Source organism: Squalius cephalus, assembly GCF_949319135.1.
Source record: "Squalius cephalus genome assembly, chromosome: 9".
Lineage (NCBI taxonomy): Eukaryota > Metazoa > Chordata > Actinopteri > Cypriniformes > Leuciscidae > Squalius > Squalius cephalus.
The window spans coordinates 4045854-4066721 of NC_137130.1; the positions used below are offsets into that span (position 1 = coordinate 4045854).

Sequence of the window (20868 nt, forward strand, 5' to 3'; positions counted from 1 at the left end):
TTTCATATTAGAGTGATTTCTGAAGGATCATGTGACACTGAAGACTGGAGTAATGATGCTGAAAATTCAGCTTTGATCACAGGAATAAATGACATTTTACTATATATTCACATAGAAAACAGTTATTTTAAATTGTTATAATATTTCACAATATTACTGTTTTTACTAAAGACTTACTAAAAATTGTGCCAACCCCAAACTTGTACATTTGATCAGTTCATGCATGTTGTGGTATTTGATTTGGGGAATTTAATAGAAGATTATTTATTAATCATTACTAATGATGCATGAATCAATTATGAATGAGCAGTTTTTGCCTGTTTAATGTCTTTTGAATGTTAAATTGCTACAATTTCCCTTTTTTATCATTTAATATAGATTTTTATTATTATTTATACTATTATTTACATATTAAAGCTGCAGTCCGTAGTTTTTCCTCTTTGTCGCCATCTCTGTTTGAAATCTGCAATTGCAGTTATTCGCGGAATTATCAACTTTACGTGTGTTGTGCCTCGGCACGGCACAGCGTGGATGAATCCGATGTTTTGAGGAGAATGGCTGTCAATCACCGCGCCGGTGTGGATACTGTCATTCACAATCACTGATTCTGCTTTTTGGAAGTATGACCAACATAAGACTTTTCACCGGAAAATGTCGTCTGAACAAGTAAGTAACATCCACTTTTGTTCGGACCAACTAAGGGGAAAAAAGCATTGCAGTAAATCGCGCTGATTAAATCTAACGATCGCTCATCATATCACGTCAAACCGTGCAAATTATACTTTGTTCTCAAATTGTTAATGTTAACAGAATCACCATTACGTGACTACATTTGTGTATTAGGGCTACCTGTAGTTCAGTTCTCCATATGAATTAAGCGAACAAATGCGCTACTGTTACATAATTGAACCATTGAAATGTCTTCCCTGTCCAGCAGAAAAAAAGCCGTCTCTGTGTTCATTTTGAACCCCTTCAAAACACGGAGTTCACGCCACCTTTCAAAAGCCCTTCCGATATTTGTCCTTGTTTTCGCATGGGCCGGTTGCAGTCTCTTTTTTCTGTAGCCACTCCGAAGTCTTTTGCATTTTATGACGGGTGAATCTCCAGTTGTCACTGGTTGTCGTTTGAACCTTTCTGGATCCCCCATCAAATTGATAAGTTTAATTATAACAAGAGCTGTGAGAAAAGGCTATAAATCTCCACCTCCAACATCCTCACACTCATACTAGCCGAGACTCTTCTTTATGTGGACAGATGTGACGTAATGACGCAAAGAGATGCTCGAAAGCTACGGCAAGCAGAGAGTTTTGAACACTGGCTGGTTATGTACTTGCTCAAAATTTTATTTTGGATCATTTTTAACCCAAAAAAGTTACGGACTGCTGCTTTAATATGCATTTTATGGTGTATTTTGTACATGCTTATGTATATCAATAAATCCCTGGCATTTGTCCTGTGGTAATATTGAGACGTTACCCGTCCAGCACTGGGTCTTTTACACTGTAAGTAAAGGTAAATGTCAAAGGTCGCTGTCATGTTGTCATGTCGCTGTCAAGCTTTCAATATGACACAAAACTAAACATTGGTTTCTTTGTTGAAGAACATGGGTCAGTTCGATTTCGTGGAGAGGCTGCTGCTGTTGGCTAGATTAGTAACCATGGTAACCGTCTGGTGTTCGGACTGCACTTTCATTCCCATAAAAAGCAGAGAAATATATTGAGGAACTGGATGAAAATTCACCTGTGTTCTTCAAGCAATGCATGTGAACTGTCTTTCGTTTTTGCGCATGATTATTCACTCACTCTCATGTTATTTCAGACCTGTGTGGAGCTGAGCAAGAGTACAGCAGTGCCCTAGTTTCTCTGGAGGAAGACCTCGCAGTATTCTTCAAAACTATTGTTCATTATCCACTCAGATTTGCAGTCTTTGGACAGCGAGCATCAGATTGTGTGTGTGTGTGTGTGTGTGTGGTGAGAATCTGTCTCTGTTTGACATGCTGGGACAAATGTGTCTGTCAGTAAGAGACGCATCCATTACGCCCTGTCGCTCTGAGACAGACCTCCATACTGACACATACTCTCTCTCTCTCTCTCTCTCTCTCTATCTCTCTCTCTCTCTCTCTCTCTCTCTCTCTCTCTCTCTCTCTCTCTCTCTCTCTCTCTCTCTCACACACAGAGGAATGATGAGGAGGCTGTCGTGGACAGAGGAGGCACTCACTCCATGCTTAAAGCCGGATTGGAGAAGGAGGAGCTAGAAGGTAAAAACACACACACACACACACACACACACACACACACACACACACGCACGCACACACGCATACAGTTACACACACGCATACGCACACACACACACACACACACACACACACACACACACACACACACACACACACACACACACACACACACACACACACACACACACACACACACACACCTAAACACTCGGTCACACTCACTCTCACACACACACACACACTCACACAGTCACTCTCACACTTTGATCACAGGAATAAATTACATTTTAAAATATATTCAAATAGAAAACATTTATTTTGAATTGTAATAATACTCACAATATTATTACTGTATGTTTGATCAAATAAATGCAGCCTTGGTAAACAGAAAAAAATCATAATAATCTAGAGAACCCAAACTTTTGAAAGGTAGTGTATCTGTTGCAGACAATCCCAGAATGCTTTGTAATAACCCCAGTGGAAGAATTATCTCATAGATGGTGGATAAAGTGAGAAATATTTGCATATCCATCAAGTTCAGGTTCACTTTATTTGTATAGCACATTTACAACAGCCACTAGGCTGACCAAAGTGCTTTACAGAACAACCAGATTAAAATATAGTAAGACCTGCATAACAACAAATAAGAGCAGCAAAGCTAAGTGAAACCTTAAAACTGGAGTGACAAAACAGTATCAAACTCAAATATAAAATAGTAAAACATGAGTAAATCGTTTTCAGAGAGCTCTGATAACATATTCATGTATTGTTCAACCATGCAATAAAAATAGTTCAGTCTAATTCAAATGTACCACTGTGTGCTACGTATTTTAGGCTAACATCAAAATCTATTGGAATCAATTGCGAATTGAAAGGATTTTATTTCCAACAGATTCTTTCATAGTAGCAAACGAACTATGGGCCCTATCTTGCACCCAGCGCAATTGACTTTGTGGACCGACACATGTATCATTCCTATTTTGCACCCGCGCAAAGCGGACTTTTCCCTCCACGTCTGTAAATTAGGAAATGAACTTGCGCTCCCGGAGGCGGTTCAGCGAAAAGAGGAGGCGTGTTCCGGCGCAAACGTTCCCTGGTGCTATTTTGCAGTTTCAGAAAACAATTCCGCCACAGACCAGGAAAGATCTAGTCTAAAGTCAGTGGCGCGTTGCGCATGTTATTCATATGCTATTTTAAGGGCGCATGCTTGGCCATAATCAATGTAGCGTGTGTTGTGCACATACACTTTGCTTCTCTCATCTACACAGACGCAGCAGTTCTCATTTTTAGGAAACCATACATTATTACAAGGAAAAATATTAACACACGAGGGAAATCCTTGTGGTGTCCATGAAGATGTCAAAAAATAGGCATAAATCTAGCTTACACATTTACCCAAATTATTATACACCTATTTAACCGAAGCTAATTTGGGTGTGTTTCTCCATCCCCATACAATGTCACTTCTCTGTGTTTTACGGCCCTGACGAGAACGTCGATCTCCTCGGCTGTGAACCGCTCCTGGCGTGCGTCTGGCAAATCCGCCGGTATAATAGCAATCCGCCATGGAACAAGCGCGCCTGCTCTTAAAGGGAATGTGAGATGTCGCTCTGATTGGTTTATTTCACGTTACACCCAAACCACACCTGTGAATAATGAAGCTACTTCAGACCAACCCATTTTAGATTTGCGTCGGGCGCAAGAGTCATTTATCAACAGTATAATAGCAACAGCACGAGATCCGCCCACAAAGTTACTTGTGTTTCGCGTTTGATACTTCAGATCGTTAAAATAGGGCCCTATGTGTAGAAAGTGTAGAAAACGACAAGAGCACGACATCGGCCGCTCGCAGAAGTAAAGCTCATCTTGGAGCCGCTGTCATACACACATATACACAATAATAAGCGCTCAGAGAAGTTAATGCTAGTCTGAGAGGGAAGTCTGTGGGTGGCAAACCAAGAGCACGTCGCACCAGAGAGACCGGTGTGTGTGTGTGTGTGCCTCTGAAATGACATGAAGAGAAGAGAGCGGTGGGAGGATGGATGGCTGGTCTCTGAGAGCGTTTAACAGGGAAAAAGAACAGCTACTCGAAGCGTATTCTCTCAGGACTGCAGATGACGTCAGCCGCTCCTCTGCCCCTGGATCAGCTATTTTTACTTTCTGTCTGTGAAAAAGAGGCAGGAACGGAGAGAATAATTACAGTATCCAAATTATAATAATAAATGGGTCATCAGAATCTAAATAGAGCCTCTATATCCTACACAGCTCTGAAATGTAGCGCTAGACAACGATTCATTAAAGTTTGTGTTGTACATAATATATGTGTGTGTGCTGTGTATAATTATTTATATAATTATATATTTAAGAAATATTTGCATGTATAAATATTTATACATAATTTATATTATATATAAATATAATAATTTTATATATAAATAAATTTTTCTTAAATATATACATGCATGTGTGTATTCAGATATACAAAATAATTATACACAGCACACACACATATATTATGTAAACTCAAACTTTTATTTTGGATGCGATTAATCACGATTAATCTTTTCACAGCCCTATTTTGTATATATAAAAAAACACACACGTGCATGTACATAATTAAGAAATATCTGCATGTACTGTATAAATATATAATTTATATATATATATATATATATATATATATATATATATATATATATATATAATAACACATTTTTCTTAAATATATACATGCATGTGTGTGTATTCAGATATACAAAATAATTATACACAGTACACACACACATATTATGTAAACACAAACTTTTATTTTGGATGCGATTAATCTTTTCACAGCCCTATTTTGTATATATAAATACACACATATGCATGTATATATTTAAGAAATATTTGCATGTATATACTGTATAAATATTTATACATAATTTATATTATATATAAATATAAAAATCGTATATATAAATAAAATTTTCTTAAATATATTCATACATATGTGTGTATTTATATATACAAAATAATTATAAACAATACAACACAGCACAAAAAAATAAGTTCTCCTGCATTTCACTGAAAGGACAAGCTGGCATTATGTGGATATTACCCAGAATTCCATGCAATAATGAGCCGAATGTCAATATACTGTATATATTACACTGAGCTGCAAAAACACTGCTTGTGACAGCAAAAATATGACATTTCCTCCTCTCACTGCAGCTTGTAAATACATCTGCAGTTTCAGCTTTTGAATACATGTTATTTATTAACGTTTTATAACCCAGTGAACACTAGGCAGCTGTAAGATTCAATCTGGATTGACCCAGAGGCTCATATAATGGACACACTTTGCACATACTTTTATACTTGAGGATGTTTTGTGTATAAAGCTCCATTCTCTGAGGAACATGTGAGTGAATAACACTGTTCTGATATTTGGGTCTGGTGATTTTGATCACAGACGCTCCTCTGAATCTTGTGAGCATCTTGAGTTTTAAATGTCATGACTTTGTAAACACAAGTGGTCAACCTTATAAAGTCTAAAGCTTTAGAAATCGTTATAAGCCCGTGTCATTGAGACGTTTCCCATTGCAGGACGATGCATTCAGTCCTTCTCATAATGTTATGTAATTCAAACACAACTTTACAGCTTTAATGATGTAATTTAAGCCTCATTTTATCCAGCTTTCAGCTCCCTTTTAACTGCCAGGAAGAGGAAGATCTGTCTGTAGGTTAGCATTAGTCTATATATGTCGTGTGTGTGTGTGTGTGTGTAAGCACTAAGCAGACAGACAGATGTTCACAGCAATTAAACTCATGCTGCTGTCTCGACCTCTCAATCATTCAAATGCAATTAAAGTGAGTGATTACTGTTATTTAGCATTGTTCAGAAAAGAGAAGTAAATACGGGTTAAATATGTTTGGTAAACTGAATTTTTCTATTGCAAGGTCTCTACTTTACATTCCACTTTAAAACCTAATGACAGTCATTTTAGGGATCATGTGTTTAAGGAAGCATCCGTGCCAAACGGTAGGCAGCCGTATAATTATTGTATAATTGTATTTTCATAATTATGTAGGATAATCATTCCAAATGAGCCACAGCATAATTACGCTGCCTTCTAAAACACCTTCGTTTGGCTGAATACTGAAGCAGACCTGCAAGTATCTTTTATGGAAAAGACAAACCCATAATGCAATGCAATGGAGAAAGTGACAAGTAAAAACTAAGAGTATGAACTTTTAAGTTAATTATAAAAGTTGATTATGTTACAGATTTTGGTACTTTTTTCACAAGTAAGGTGTACATTTTCACATTTTAACCCAGCTGGTCATTCTTTCAAAACCTGATCCCATGCTTTCACTAGTAATACACATTTCAGTCGACATAATAATCATTCAAACACAAGATTATTGTAATATGTAATGAGAACATTTGGTTTAATCACCGAAACACAACAGTATGATCTTCTTTCAATTTAGTACTTTTAACAATCAATTCATTTAACAGCAAACAATGCAAGATACATGTTTCAAATTACCATTGTTGATGAAATAATTACAGTAATGCACATTAAAAATACACTTACATTATCTAACTTGTGTAATTGAATCCATAATGTTTGTAATGGTATCTATCTAGTGTGTTATCAAAAGGTATGAAGTTATGAAACGGCCATGAGGTTTTGTGCAAGAACAGAGTTTGCTGGAAATACAGTAAATGTTTTCACTGTGCCATATGACTGAATACTGTAGTTGATCTTTACAGATGAAGGGTGAGATACAGTAATGTGGCGGTCTCTACCATGGTAATCTGTTTACAGTATTACATGACATACATACTCTAATGTAAAAATGGCGTATTTGATGCCATCTGTCTCCCTTCTTCTGATGCATCTCTGACCCCCCCACTCACACACACACACACTCACACAGTATGATTTATAAGCTGTTTTCCTCATGGGGACCAAAAAAATGCCCCCACAAGGACAAGGATTTTGGATATTGCCATCTTTGTGGGGATATTTTGTGAGTTTACCAGACCACACACAAGCACACACTTTGAACATAGTGGTTCTAATCTAAGATAAATCGCTTATGATGGAAAAAGAATTTGTTACATTTGGTTATCAGTATCGGAATTGCAAATATCAATATTCAATTATTGAATATTCAATTATTCAATTGCAAAAATTGCAAACAAAGTATAAACTACATATATAGAATCTGTATCTATTGAAATCTATAGATGAACCAAATGATTCATTGATTAACTGTTAAGATCAGTATGATTAAATAATAGACAAATGTATTAAACTGAGTGAAAACAGATGAAAATCAAAAGTTTGATAGTAATGGCATTATGAGACAGTTATTGTGAATGAAACATTTCTGTTTCAAACATAGATTTGTACTAACTCAATTGAAAACATGCTGAAATGTTTGAAAAAATGCACTTTTGATGATCTGTTGTGATATTAGTACTATAATTTTTGAAAATGTACACTTTACTTGTGAAAATAGTACCAAAGCACATAAAAAACCTGTAAAATATTGATTATAAGTGTACTCGTATATTTCATTCGCTGCTGGAAAAAATTGCAAAAAGAAAAAGAAAAAATTTTTGCCCAGTATTTGTTTTTTTACATATCGTGTTTTATGCTCAATATAAGACCATTTAGTATGTTCCAATTGTATGACGTTTCATTTCAGTGAATGTTATCATTGTTGTTGAAAAAAATCCTAATTAACAAAGGGCCTCAGAACATGATCTAAAATGTGCATTTTTTTAAATTTAATATACAGGAGATTTTACATTCTCTGAGTCCCTGTCTGTTTGCTTTTGGTCAATAGGTCACAGGACTCTGTATATCGGTGTTCATGTTCCTCTGGGCAGAAGAACCCACCGACGCCATCGGCATCACGGACACCGGCACAGGAAGAGAAGCAAGGAGAGAGACTCAGGGGTCGAAGACGGACGAGAATCACCTTCATACAGTAACACTCCATCCTTTCTTCAATGCATGCAATTATTATCTTAGTATGCTTGTTTTTCAGTACAGATATCTAAATATTCTTAGATACATTTGTTTGAGATACAAAATGACTTAAGACATTCATTTTGTTTTCTAAAAAACTATCAATGGGGTAAGAACAAGATTTGTTTTCCTTGTTTTCAGCAAAAGCTCAGTTAAATTTTATACATATTTCATTTCTTATTTCCTTTTGCATCTCAAGCAAATCTATCTTGAATTAAGCATGTTTAGATGTCTGTCCTGTAAAACAAAACAAAGATACGGAAACACTTTACTTTAAGGTCATTAATGTATTAAAGGGATAGTTCACCCTAAAATGAAAATAAAGTCATAATTTACTCATCCTGGTGTTGTTCTAATGCAGTATGTTGTTCTTTTTTGGATCACAAAAGGAAATATGTAAAAAATATCCATCTTTCTGTTTTGGTCTCTCCATATAATGGCAGTGAATAGCGACCAGCGTCAAGCTTTAAAAAAGACTTAAAGAATTAGTTCACCTTCAAAAAATATTTTGCTGATAATTTACTCACCCCGATGTCATCCAAGATATCCATGTCTTTCTTTCTTCAGTCGAAAAGAAATTAAGGTTTTGGAGGAAAACATTCCAGGATTTTTCTACACAGAATGGACTTCAATGGCAAGCAACTATTCCAATGTTCAAAGAAGGTTCAAATGTCCGTCTCAATGCAGCTTCAAAGTCTCGACACGATCCCAGTCGAGAAATAAGGGTCTTATCTCGCGAAACGATCGGTCATTTTCTAAAAATATAAAATATATATATACTTTTTAACCACAAATGCTTGTCGTGTACCATCTCTGAGATGTGCCACGTATTACGTCATCACATTGGAAAGGTCACAAAAAAAAAGTATTATAAAAATAAATTAAAACAAAGATGTCGAACGATTTTGAAGTTGGAGGAGAAAATGAGATACCTCCCTACCTTTTTGAACCGGAGTACACTGACAAATAACTTAGATGACGTGACGCATGACCTTTCCAACGTGATGACGCAATACGTGGCACATCTCAGAGATGGTACACGACAAGCATTTGTGGTTAAAAAGTATATATGGGTCAATGACGTGACGGGTTATTTTTTTTGTCCAAAGGCCTTAATAATAATAAAAAAAACAAATATATAACATCCAAAGTATGTAAGGTAGTACAACTTGATCTCTTTTACTGAATCCAAAAGGTTTTAATTATATTTTACTACATATAAAGGTATTTGAAAGATTTTGAAGTGTCAAAAGGTCATTCGGTAAAACCGATATAGTAAATATTTAAATGGAATAATATTGTTTTTAATAACTAAAGGAACTACAATAGTACAAATATAAAGCAGATAAGGCTCTTTTTTTTTTTTACATTTTCCCTGTGCAATGTTTTACTTGAATATGTTGGAGTGTTTAGAGTAGTCCAATAAATGATTACATTTATGAGATCAGTGATAATTTTTTTAAATATTTCTTCTGTGGTACACACTATATACTATCTCAACATCAATGTCAAATCAGTTTTTAACTTTTAAATCAGTGGTTAAACCGAATGACTTTTTTGGTGACATTTTTTCCATCTTGTAAAAAATGACAAAAAACAGTGTTAATTGATTGTACAAACCACAAAATCTTATTGTTAACACCTAGGTAAACTAAAAAAATGATTTCAAATATAGTTATATCTCCATTCTATTTTTTTTTACACTTTTAAAAACCTTATTCGTCAATGACCCATATATATTTAATTTTTTTAGAAAATGACCGTTCGTTTCGTGGGATAAGACCCTTATTTCTCGCCTGGGATCGATTAGAGACTTTGAAGCTGCATTGAGACGGACATTTGAACCTTCTTTGAACATTGGAATAGTTGGTTGCCATTGAAGTCCATTCTGTGTAGAAAAATCCTGGAATGTTTTCCTCAAAAAACTTCATTTCTTTTCGACTGAAGAAAGAAAGACCATATCTTGGATGACATCGGGGTGAGTAAATTATCAGCAAAACATTTTTTGAAGGTGACCTAATCCTTTAAAAGTATCCTTGAATGGTCCCATGAAACCGTGTCGTATATTCCAAGTGTTCTGAGGGTGTACAAAATGAGACTTATTTCCCATTTTAGGGTGAACTAACATTTACTAACAATGGCCAACACATTTGTGCAGTAAATGACAGTATTTTAAAAAAATCATATATCCTTCTTTATTTTTTCTGTTTGATGTCGTCTTCTGTTCTTTCTGATTCCGTTTCATCGTTTCTTTTTCTCTTTGACAGTCTGTCCTATTTGATTATGTTTCTTTGATGTGCGCTGTCTTTCTGTTGTGGTCTCTGATCCGGACAGGCTCACAGTCGAATTGCTCGTTTAGCAGCTCATCATGACGACTCAACAGTGACGAGTCCAGATTATTTCCTGTGGTGTATTATTGTCAACATAACTTGTGTTGTTTTGGCTCTCTGATGCTTTTTTAGCTGATGTTGTATGACTATTTTAGCCATGACTATTTTTGGTTTATTAAAAACCCCTGAAATGATGTGTCACAGATACTCCTTCTCAGAGGGTTCAGTTCCTGCTGGGCACTGAGGATGATGATGAAGAGCACATACCACATGACCTCTTCACTGAGCTGGATGAGATCTGCCTCCGTGATGGAGAGGATGCTGAGTGGAGAGAAACCGCCAGGTACTGACCCATGTGACTTGAAAATAAAAGTTTGTGTCAAATCTGGATTCATGCTGCATTCACCGCATAATTATGAGATGACAACCCATGACGTTCTACTCAGAGCTGTTCTTGCCTTATGCATTTCTATTGCACTCTTCAGTAAAATTAATCTGCAGTGGTCAGGTGGTACGAGTTAGAGCTCTCAGAAAATTCCCAGCTTCTAAGTTTTATTTACGAGGACGTGAGTGCTCGTTACATGTTAGAATCTCGCAATTATGGTAAATCTGACATGGAGTGAATGCACATTTAGTCGTTTAATACGCATTTATGGGTCAACGACAAATCAGGATGTCTGAGAAGATGAAAAGTATTTTAAATAATCTAGTTTAGAATGCATGTGACAAGCTTTTAAAATATCATTTTTATAATCCTGATTTTATTCAATGATTTTATTATGCAAAATAGTGGCGTAATCATAGTAAACAGTAAACATGTATTAATATTTATGTCATAAAAGCATAAAAGTATTTTTTGTGATATCTGATTTTATTACAGATTTTTTTTAAGCTTAATGATCAAGATATCCCAGAAGTATTCCAGGTGTTAAGGAAAATATTTTATGACTTTTTACTTAATTATTGCACAGATCTAGAGTAATTTATTCCTTTTTTTTTTTGGTCAAAAATGATATAGATGTTTTTCAAAAATGCATGAAACCAACATGATGAATGCGAAAGATTACATTTCAAAGAACTTGACTTGCTTGTGCTTTCACCATCTACGACATCTTTATCTGTTTTTAGCCCACGAATAATTAATCAATATTTTTGGGGGGCTTTTGACATGATGTGTTGATGTTCAGCGTTTCTCAGAGATTGATTCTTGGCTGCTCTGATATGTTTTGAGAGCATGAGTGATGCATTAAATCTGTTGAGCTGCATTAGTCTAAGAGAGCTGAGGTTATATAAAGAACCATTGTTGTGTAATGTGTGTGTGTGTGTGTGTGTGATAAAACAGAAAGGCTAAATACAGCACTTAAAATGATGATGATGATGGTTTCTACATTGTCATATGGCATCACTTCTAAATGCAAGTGCACTCAGCACAGGCATTATTTTTATTTTGTCTTCATGAAGTAAAGACAACATGTAAATTGTAGTCCTTTATATCCAAAAAAATATGAAATATTCACATGAAACAGCACAAATCCTCATTTACTTATTCAGTTAGAGTTACAAAAATACCATAAAAAAAAAAAAAGATTAATTATTTTTTCACCTGCTTGTCATTGCAAACACTGAATGACACTTCATAGTGCTCTCAAGTTGTAAACGGGCATATTTGACATATGAAATAAAGGACGTAAGGCTTGTGCACGATATTCCGATTCTTCTGGATTAGTGCGAGAGCTTCATGTGAAGGTTCAGCTCTGACATGCATTGGTCATCTGGCTGCAGGTGTGACTGTTTTAACTGTGTCCAGGTGGCTGAAGTTTGAAGAGGACGTGGAGGACGGTGGTGAGCGCTGGAGTAAACCGTACGTGGCCACGCTCTCTCTGCACAGTCTCTTCGAGCTGCGCAGCTGCATCATCAACGGCACCGTCATGCTGGACATGAGGGCCAGCTCTCTGGAGGAGGTCGCAGGTACAGCTTTCTCTGCTTGTGCATTTATGCTTTTTATCCAAAGCGACTCACAAGAGAGGAACAAAGCAATTCGTCAAGGCTATAAAAACATGGTCAAATCTGTCACTTCTAGGTTACATTAAATCCAAATATCCATAAGGAAAGTGGAAATGATAAAGGAAAAATCAAGACTTTTTTGGATAAAGTTTGCATTGAATTACATTTCCCCAAATAATCCCCATTAATGCAACAAAGAAAATCCCATTCTGAGTCGGATAAAACTAGTTGTGAACTATTTATACAACATTTGTTGAACTTTTCTTTAATATACACTGATTAAAAGTTAGTTTAAATTCATTGTAGTACAACATTTTTACTTTAATACAGTATAAACAAGAGAGGAACAAAGCAATTCATCAAGGAGCCAACAATAGTCATAATATATAATGCCAGGTTTATTTGACAACTAGGTCCTGGAAAAGAGGAGGAATGTAGATACGATTTTTTTGTGTTTTATTTAAAGAAATGCAAAAAAAAAAAAAAAAAAAATCATAGAACTGATTCCATTAGGCTATAAAAACATGGTGAAATCTGTCACTTCTTTGTCACATTTAATCCAAATATCCATAAGAAAAATGGAAATGATAAATAAAAAAATCAAGACTTTTTGGGATAAAACATTGAATTACATTTCTCCAAATAATCCTCTTTAATGCAATAAAGAAAATCCAATTCTTTTTTGTGATCAACTTTTTATTGTCTTTAGAAATAACATCCATTCAAACAAACAGACAGGGAAGGGGGAGCAACAGACATATTATCCATACTTTAACAATATGAAAGAGTGAGAAAAAAAAGAAAAGAAAATCCAATTCTGAGTCGGATAAAACTAATTGTGAACTATTTATACAACATTTGTTGAACTTTTCTTTAATGTACACTGATTAAAAGTTACATTTTTACTTTAATACAGTAAAAATTACAGTAATGTAGAGTAAAGTGATTCTCATTATTGAGATTAATACAAATCTAGGAAAACGTAAAAGCAAAACATACGGATGCATTACTTAATGAGAGTTCGGGGAAAATGTAAAGGGAAAAAAGTGGTCTTAAAAATAGGTGTGCTGCCAATTGATTAAAAAAAGCAAACACTTTTCTGTAATTAATCGTGATTAATCGCACTTAACAAACATTTTGGTAACACTTTATTTAGATAGTCCTCTTTAGACATTCAAATAACTATAAGTAACTTTGTAACTACATGTCAACTAACTCTCATTATAGTATTAGTAGGCTATAGTACTGATTAGTACTGACTATAAGTAACTTTGCAATTACATGTAAACTTATTCTGCTAACCCAAAACTAACAGTCTACTAATACTCTAATGAGAGTTAGTTGACATGTAGTTGCAAAGTTACTAGTAGAATGTCTAAAGTGGACTATCGTAACCTAAATTTGTAACATTTTTTTGTATTGCATTGTTTTTATTATTGCTTTCATTGTTTTTGACCCATGTAACCTTGTATTTTACATGCAACATTTTACATACCACAACAAAAAAAAGCTTTATTTTCTTTTTGTAAAATATAATTGGTTGTTTCTCTCTTTTGATTGTGAGTCGAACTGTGACCTGAACATGTTTCCGTGAGATTCACTCTTTTATTCTTTCCGGTGAAATGTTTACCATCTTTGGTCAAATGAGCTTCCCTTGTCAAATTATCACATTGTAATAGGCTGTGGATGTGCCAGCGCTCGTATGCCTCTGGGGAACACCTTAAACTGAGTTCAACACTTTAATCTCTGTGGGATTGGTGTAAGACATGTACAGATTCTCAGTGTTTACAGCTCAGGTAATTGACATGTACCTGTATGTACAAAGATTTAGTGTTGAGCTTCTCACCATCAATATTTCATGAGTTGAGCCTGAGAAAGTGTTGCATATTCAGTAGGATATAGAAGAATATCAGTAGCAAAAATCCTGACATTATATTGGAGACTTATTTCTCTGAATATTTCTTAAAGGGATATTTCACCGCTGGAAAGATGAATGTGTATTTAAATTGGGTCATTTATGTAGTAGAAATGTGAAATTATTTTAGAAGTTGGTGCCTTCTAGACTGAGAAAAGCCAGAAAATGTATTTTTGGCTCATGTGGATGAAAGACAACAACTCCCAGAATGCACTTGCTTCGCTGCTCTACGAGGACACTCCCAAGCCACGCCTACCGGTTACAGAGGGCAGTGTCGGAAGAAATGATACAGCTAGGCTACTAGTCGACTCGAAACTGAAAAGACGGCGTTTTATGGTGAGATCCCCCTATGGGCGGGTTGATCACATGCGGAACGAGCTCCTCCTACTGGCTGTAGTCTCTCGCCTCTGGACAAAAGAGACTCTGATGACGATAAATGATGATTTTTGCATCATCAGAGGTTTTTTTCCAGACACACAATACAGAAATCTCTCGTCTCAGGGGGACATGAGGGAGGGAAGCACGGCCATTCCAAAATACTACCGGGTTTCTACTGATACAAAGCTTAATGCTAATCGGTGAAGTATCCCTTTAAGTAAATTTTCTGACACAACCCTTAAAGGGGTCATGAATTGAGAAATCAAAATTTCCTTGATATTTTGACATGTAAGAGGTCATTGTACCATTAAAAAATACCCTGTAAGTTTCAGAACTCAAAACTTCCTTGTTAGTCCCAAAATGTCTTTTATTGAAAACCAAACTTCCAAAATGACTCGTTTCGGATTTTGTCTCAGTATGACATCATAGTGCAGAATCAGATCAACGCCCACTTCTACATCACTGCCTCTTAAGCCCCGCCCACTGATTCATGCAAACACAGGATTACTCCAAAAACCATAGAGATGTTAAACTATGTAACAAGATAAACACCTTTCTGTAGCGTCTGCGTTTCAACACTAATAAAATACAATACTACCTCACAAAAATACATAAGGAATAAATATGAATAAAAGATTATTCATTTCCATGCTGTCGTAGACTGGATTATTTTTGAAAAATAATTTTTGGTATTTGAGGTGTAGGTTTGTTTTCTTCTGATTCAGAATCAGACTCTGGCTCAAACATGTATGGCTGAATTTCAACGGTTGCCATTTTTTCAGCATCGTAAGTTTTCAAAACAATTCCACACGTGTAGCGCGGACGTTGAAAATTATTTTAATATGAAAAACTGTTACCCAATCTTAGCAGTGGCCGTTTACTGTGTCAAAGAGGATAGAAATAGCCTATTACTTCTAATTTAGGATGATTTTTGATGTAAATATATTGATTACATTACAAGTGGACCTCAAAGAACATTATACAACTCTTAATAATGCAGTTCATGATCCTTTTAAAGTCTTGACTACAAAAAACTGATTCGACATTTCCACCTTTATTGCTCTTGGGGCATGTTGTCACAAAAATTCATCGTGTGTTGGATGATCTGTAAATTTTCACGTACTGTAGGTTCAGTGCGATAGAACAAGCATCAAGGGGTGACTGTGCTGTGGAAATGCATTGTCTTTATTGTTTAGTGTCAGTCATGAATTATACAGCGTTTGCACCTTCTCACTCTCTTAAGCATGTGAATTTTGCATTACTCAAAGCTGTTCTGCATCTTCAGATTCATGAGACGGGTCTCTGAGCAGCTTCTCCATCGGTTGACATCAGCATCAATGTCAGTTTCTGATGCAGAGTTCAAGGAACATCTGCAAAATAGGCACAGATGAGCTTTCTGCCAAACATTTAGCATAGATTAGCCATTTAAAGAGCAGATTAGCTCTGTATATCAAGACAGCACTGGTCAGACACATGCCTTGCGGGGAATTAATGCCTTTAGAAATTCATCACTCTATTTATTATTCAGGTTTGAAATGAATAATTAACACTTTGGTGGAGCATATGAAGTTGAATATACCATTTGACAGCTGTATAACACTGCAGATCACAATGACAATAAACATGTGTAAAGAAGATTTGATTGACATCAGATGATTGCGAAACTACTAATTTCGTTGTGATGTTAAGTTTGAGATATATATATATATATATATATATATATATATATATATTTGTATATGTAAACATATATATGGAGAGAGAGGGATTAATGATAGATAGAATGATAGATAGAACGATAGAACGATAGATAGATAGATAGATAGATAGATAGATAGATAGATAGATAGATAGATAGATAGATAGATAGATAGATAGATTTAAATAGTTTTTGTATGTATATATTTTTTTAATTTATTTATTATTTATTAATAAAAGGGAAAATAATAAGACTAATGCGTTTTTTAGTTCAATATTGCAATATTATCTTCTTATCTGCTGCTGATCATTTGTAATGTTGTGTGTTGAATTTCTTAGATATGGTTCTGGACCAACAGGAAGTGGCTGGGCATCTTGAAGACGATGTCAGGAGGAAGGTCAGAGAGGCTCTTTTGAAGCAGCATCATCATCAGAACCAGAAGAAACTGGCCAATCGGATTCCCATCGTCCGCTCCTTCGCTGATATCGGCAAGAGGCAGTCCGAGTCCAACTGCACCGACAAAAACGGTATTCATTTGTCTGAACACAGGAGGTCTGTGTTACTGCTCAAATGATACACACTACAGCTCAAAAGTTTGGGGTCAGATAATACGAAATGAGTGCGTTTCTTCAGCAAGGAGACATTACATTGATCAAAAGTGACATTAAACAGTGTCAGATTTCTATTTCAAGTAAATGCTGAACTTTTGAACTTCAGAATACTGAAAAAAAATACATTAAAGTTTCCACAAAAATATAAAGCAACTTTTTTCAACATTGATAATAACAATAAATGTTTCTTGAGCAGCAAATCATCATATTAGAATGATTTCTGAAGGATAATGATGCTGAAAATACATTTTTGCATCACAGGAATAAATTTCATTTTAAAACATATTACAATAGGAAACTATGCTAATTTAATATTTATTAATAATAGTTTTTACTGTATTTTTGATCAAATAAATGCAGCCTTGGCAAGCATTTAAAAAGCATTAAAAAGTCTTACCAGCCCCAAACTTTTCAAAACGATAGTGTATAACAATATGCACTGTTCAAACAACCTACAAATTTCTTTCTTATAATACACAGAGGTGTGTGAAATTTCTTCAAATGCAAAAACTCAAAAATACACACAATTTCTGTATTCTGTACACAAGTGGAGAGATATTTTAGGCTATTTACTTTCATTTAATTCATGGTGATTTGCTTAATTTGACTGTTTGTTGTCTCTGGTTTCATTAGAAATGTCAGATCAACCATCTCAGAGTTTCAGCGTCTGTGTTGTCGTGTGTGTGTGTGTGTGTGTTTGTGTGTGTCTGACAGGCGCTTCATCTCATCTCTTTAAGTCTTCTCTGTGGCGATCAGTTGTTTCAGATGGGAATGATGGGCAGGTCTCATCTTGTTCTCCATGTTGGCCTCTGTGCTGCTCGTCCAGTGTGTCCATCACTTCACCTCTCCCTCCTCCATCCTCCTCATCCACACACCCAAACAAGAACCCCACCGCCACCTTCAGCCCGGACCGAGAGGACGGCTTGGATCCAGGCAACTTTTAACTTCAGAGACTTTCCCTTCTGCTGTAGTGCTTCCTAAAACATAACATGTAAAGGTGGTTATCTCAGAGAATAGGTTGCACGTGGTAAAAAAACGTCTTAAATGGTGGAGGACATGTGCGGCACACTTGATTATTGACATTTGCAGTGTTTCGGGGGAGTGGGCGGCACAAAAGAGTTTTTTGGTGTGATTTGCTTGTTACGATTTTCTGGTGGAGATTTCTTTGCAGAATCATGGGGGATTTCGTTTCTCAACAGGAGTTTCGCTTTTAAACATGATTTTGTAAAAGTTAAGTTGAAATGCAGGCTGATGGCTTCAACGAAAGCAAATACCATCGATTAACGACCTCATATCTGACATTAAGTGTGTCTCATTCAAACCAATTCCCTTATGTGACCCTGGATCACAAAACCAGTCACATGTCACACGGATATATTTGTGGCAATAGCCAACAATACATTGTATGGTTTAAAATTATCGATTTTTCTTTTATGCCAAAAATCATTAGGATATTAAGTCAAGATCATGTTCTATGAAGATATTTAGTCAATTTCCTACCGTAAATATATAAAACATTTATTTTTGTGAGTGAATGCAGCACAATCGTGAACATAAATGGACAACTTTAAAGGAGATTTTCTCAATATTTCGATTTTTTTGCACCCTCAGATTCCAGATATTGTCCTATCCTAACAAACCATACATGAATGGAAAGCTTATTTATTCAGCTTTCAGATTATGTATAAATCTCAAGTTCAAAAAATGTACCCAAGTGACTGGTTTTGTGGTCCAGGGTCACATATGGAGAAAATGAATAGGATTGTTGCATTCTATTGGGTGAGAAAACAACATTTCCCATGATTCCCTGATTCACTGTGCAACTCACAAGAAGGATAAAAATGCGTTCCTTGTTGCACAAATGCTAAGAAAATCTTCAAAAAAGTATTCAAAATATCATAATTATATGATTGTAGTTGAGCAAGTGTTGAGCTACTTTTATGCGACTGGTAAAATATAGTTAATTTAGTAGCATTGCTTCTTTTAGTTGGTTACGCCCAGGGCTTGACATTAACACCTGCCAAATGCGGGTGTATTTCAGCGCCTACAAGCCACTTCGGGGGGTTGAATTTTATATATACAGTATTAAGTACATTTTTCAATTATAGTCTTTTAAAAGGCATCTGAAATAATCAACTAAGTGCAATGTAGTGTTGTCAAAAATATAGATTTTTTTATTTGATCAAACAGACGAAATTTGGTCAGACGAAAAGAGGTAGTCTCGGTCCGGATCAAACTGAACAAAGGTTTGGTTCGTTTCTAGTGTGAAAGCATTTTCTGTATGGTTCGGACTTTCAGACCATTTACAGGAAGTTCCGGTGGATCCATATAATACCATAATAATAAAAGTATAGTGGCAACGATATGCGTCTGTTCATTCATTCTTGTCAAAGTTACCCGCCGAATTGACAACACGCTGACGTCAGACGCACATCCGTTTACAAACCAATCAATGTCAAGATGCAAAAGTCTTAGGTATGTTAATACCCCCCCCCCCCCCCCCCCCCAAAAAAAATGGTTTTAAGTCAGTTATTTATATCTTTTGCTGTAGTGTGTCAGTGGGAAATATCAGTTTACATTTCCAAACGTTCTTTTTGCCATTAATTGTAATAATCCAGTGAGATTTGTGTCTGCACAAGGAGTCTGACAACAGCCGGTCTGATCTGATCTCACCATCATCGAGTCCGTCTGTGATTACATGAAGAAACAGAAGAAACTGAGACAGACTAAATCCAGAAGAACTGTGGGAACGTCTCCGAGACGCTTGAAGAAACCTTCCTGCAAAGCTCCCTGAGAAACTATGCGCAAGTGTACCTGGACAAAAGCCGTTTTAAACGCAAACACCATATATTGATTTGAATTAGTTAATAGAAGTTAAATCATAAATAAATTCAATTTGTGATTTTATTTTTGAAAGCATTCTCACTTTACAGCATTTTAACACAAGTGCCAGTGCTTTTAACAGTCCTGTAGCTTTGCAGGACGGTTTCTTCAAGCGTCTCGGAGACGTTCCCGCAGTTCTTCTGGATTTAGTCTGTCTCAGTTTCTTCTGTTTCTTCATGTAATCACAGACGGACTCGATGATGGTGAGATCAGATCATACCGGCTGTTGTCAGACTCCTTGTGCATACACAAATCTCACTGGATTATTACAATTAATGGCAAAAAGAATGTTTGGAAATGTGAACTGATATTTCCCACTGACACACTACAGCAAAAGATATAAATAACTGACTTAAAACCATTTATTTGGGGGGGGGGGTTTGATATTAAGACTTTTGCACAGTACTGTAGATGATGACGACAGGGGATGCAAGTACGTCATGTAAAGGTCTTTAGTGCGCTCGCATTAATTGCAATGAGAAACCAAACCAAAACTAACCGAATGTACAATGTATCAAAATATGAACTTTGGTTCGGACCTTGGTGCGGACTTTCAGGTGTGAAAACACTCTTAAAGTGACAGCGGCTTAATATACCTGATGCCAAATTATGAGATACTATAAAAAATATCTGTATGGCAGGTTTTCCCCATGGTATCGATGTCAAAATTGCCTTGTAACTTTAGAAAACCACTATTCACAGTGGCTGGTGAGCAAAAAAACTGATGCCCCAACACAGTAAGTGTGAATTTAGTATTGTACAATTCATACCAGTAGA

At 35.8% G+C, this 20868-nt stretch overlaps 1 protein-coding gene across 3 annotated transcripts in view; it reads left to right on the top strand.

Moving 5' to 3' along the window:
* Positions 1-20868, top strand: part of slc4a10b (solute carrier family 4 member 10b) — an 80805-nt gene that overhangs the window by 26255 nt on the left and 33682 nt on the right. For all 3 annotated transcript variants that reach the window (XM_079881937.1, XM_079881936.1, XM_079881938.1), the window contains 5 exons: positions 2176-2257; positions 8087-8230; positions 10806-10944; positions 12409-12569; positions 16936-17124. In XM_079881937.1, coding sequence (XP_079738063.1) covers positions 2176-2257; positions 8087-8230; positions 10806-10944; positions 12409-12569; positions 16936-17124 — 715 coding nt within the window. The remainder of the gene's footprint in view (positions 1-2175; positions 2258-8086; positions 8231-10805; positions 10945-12408; positions 12570-16935; positions 17125-20868) is intronic.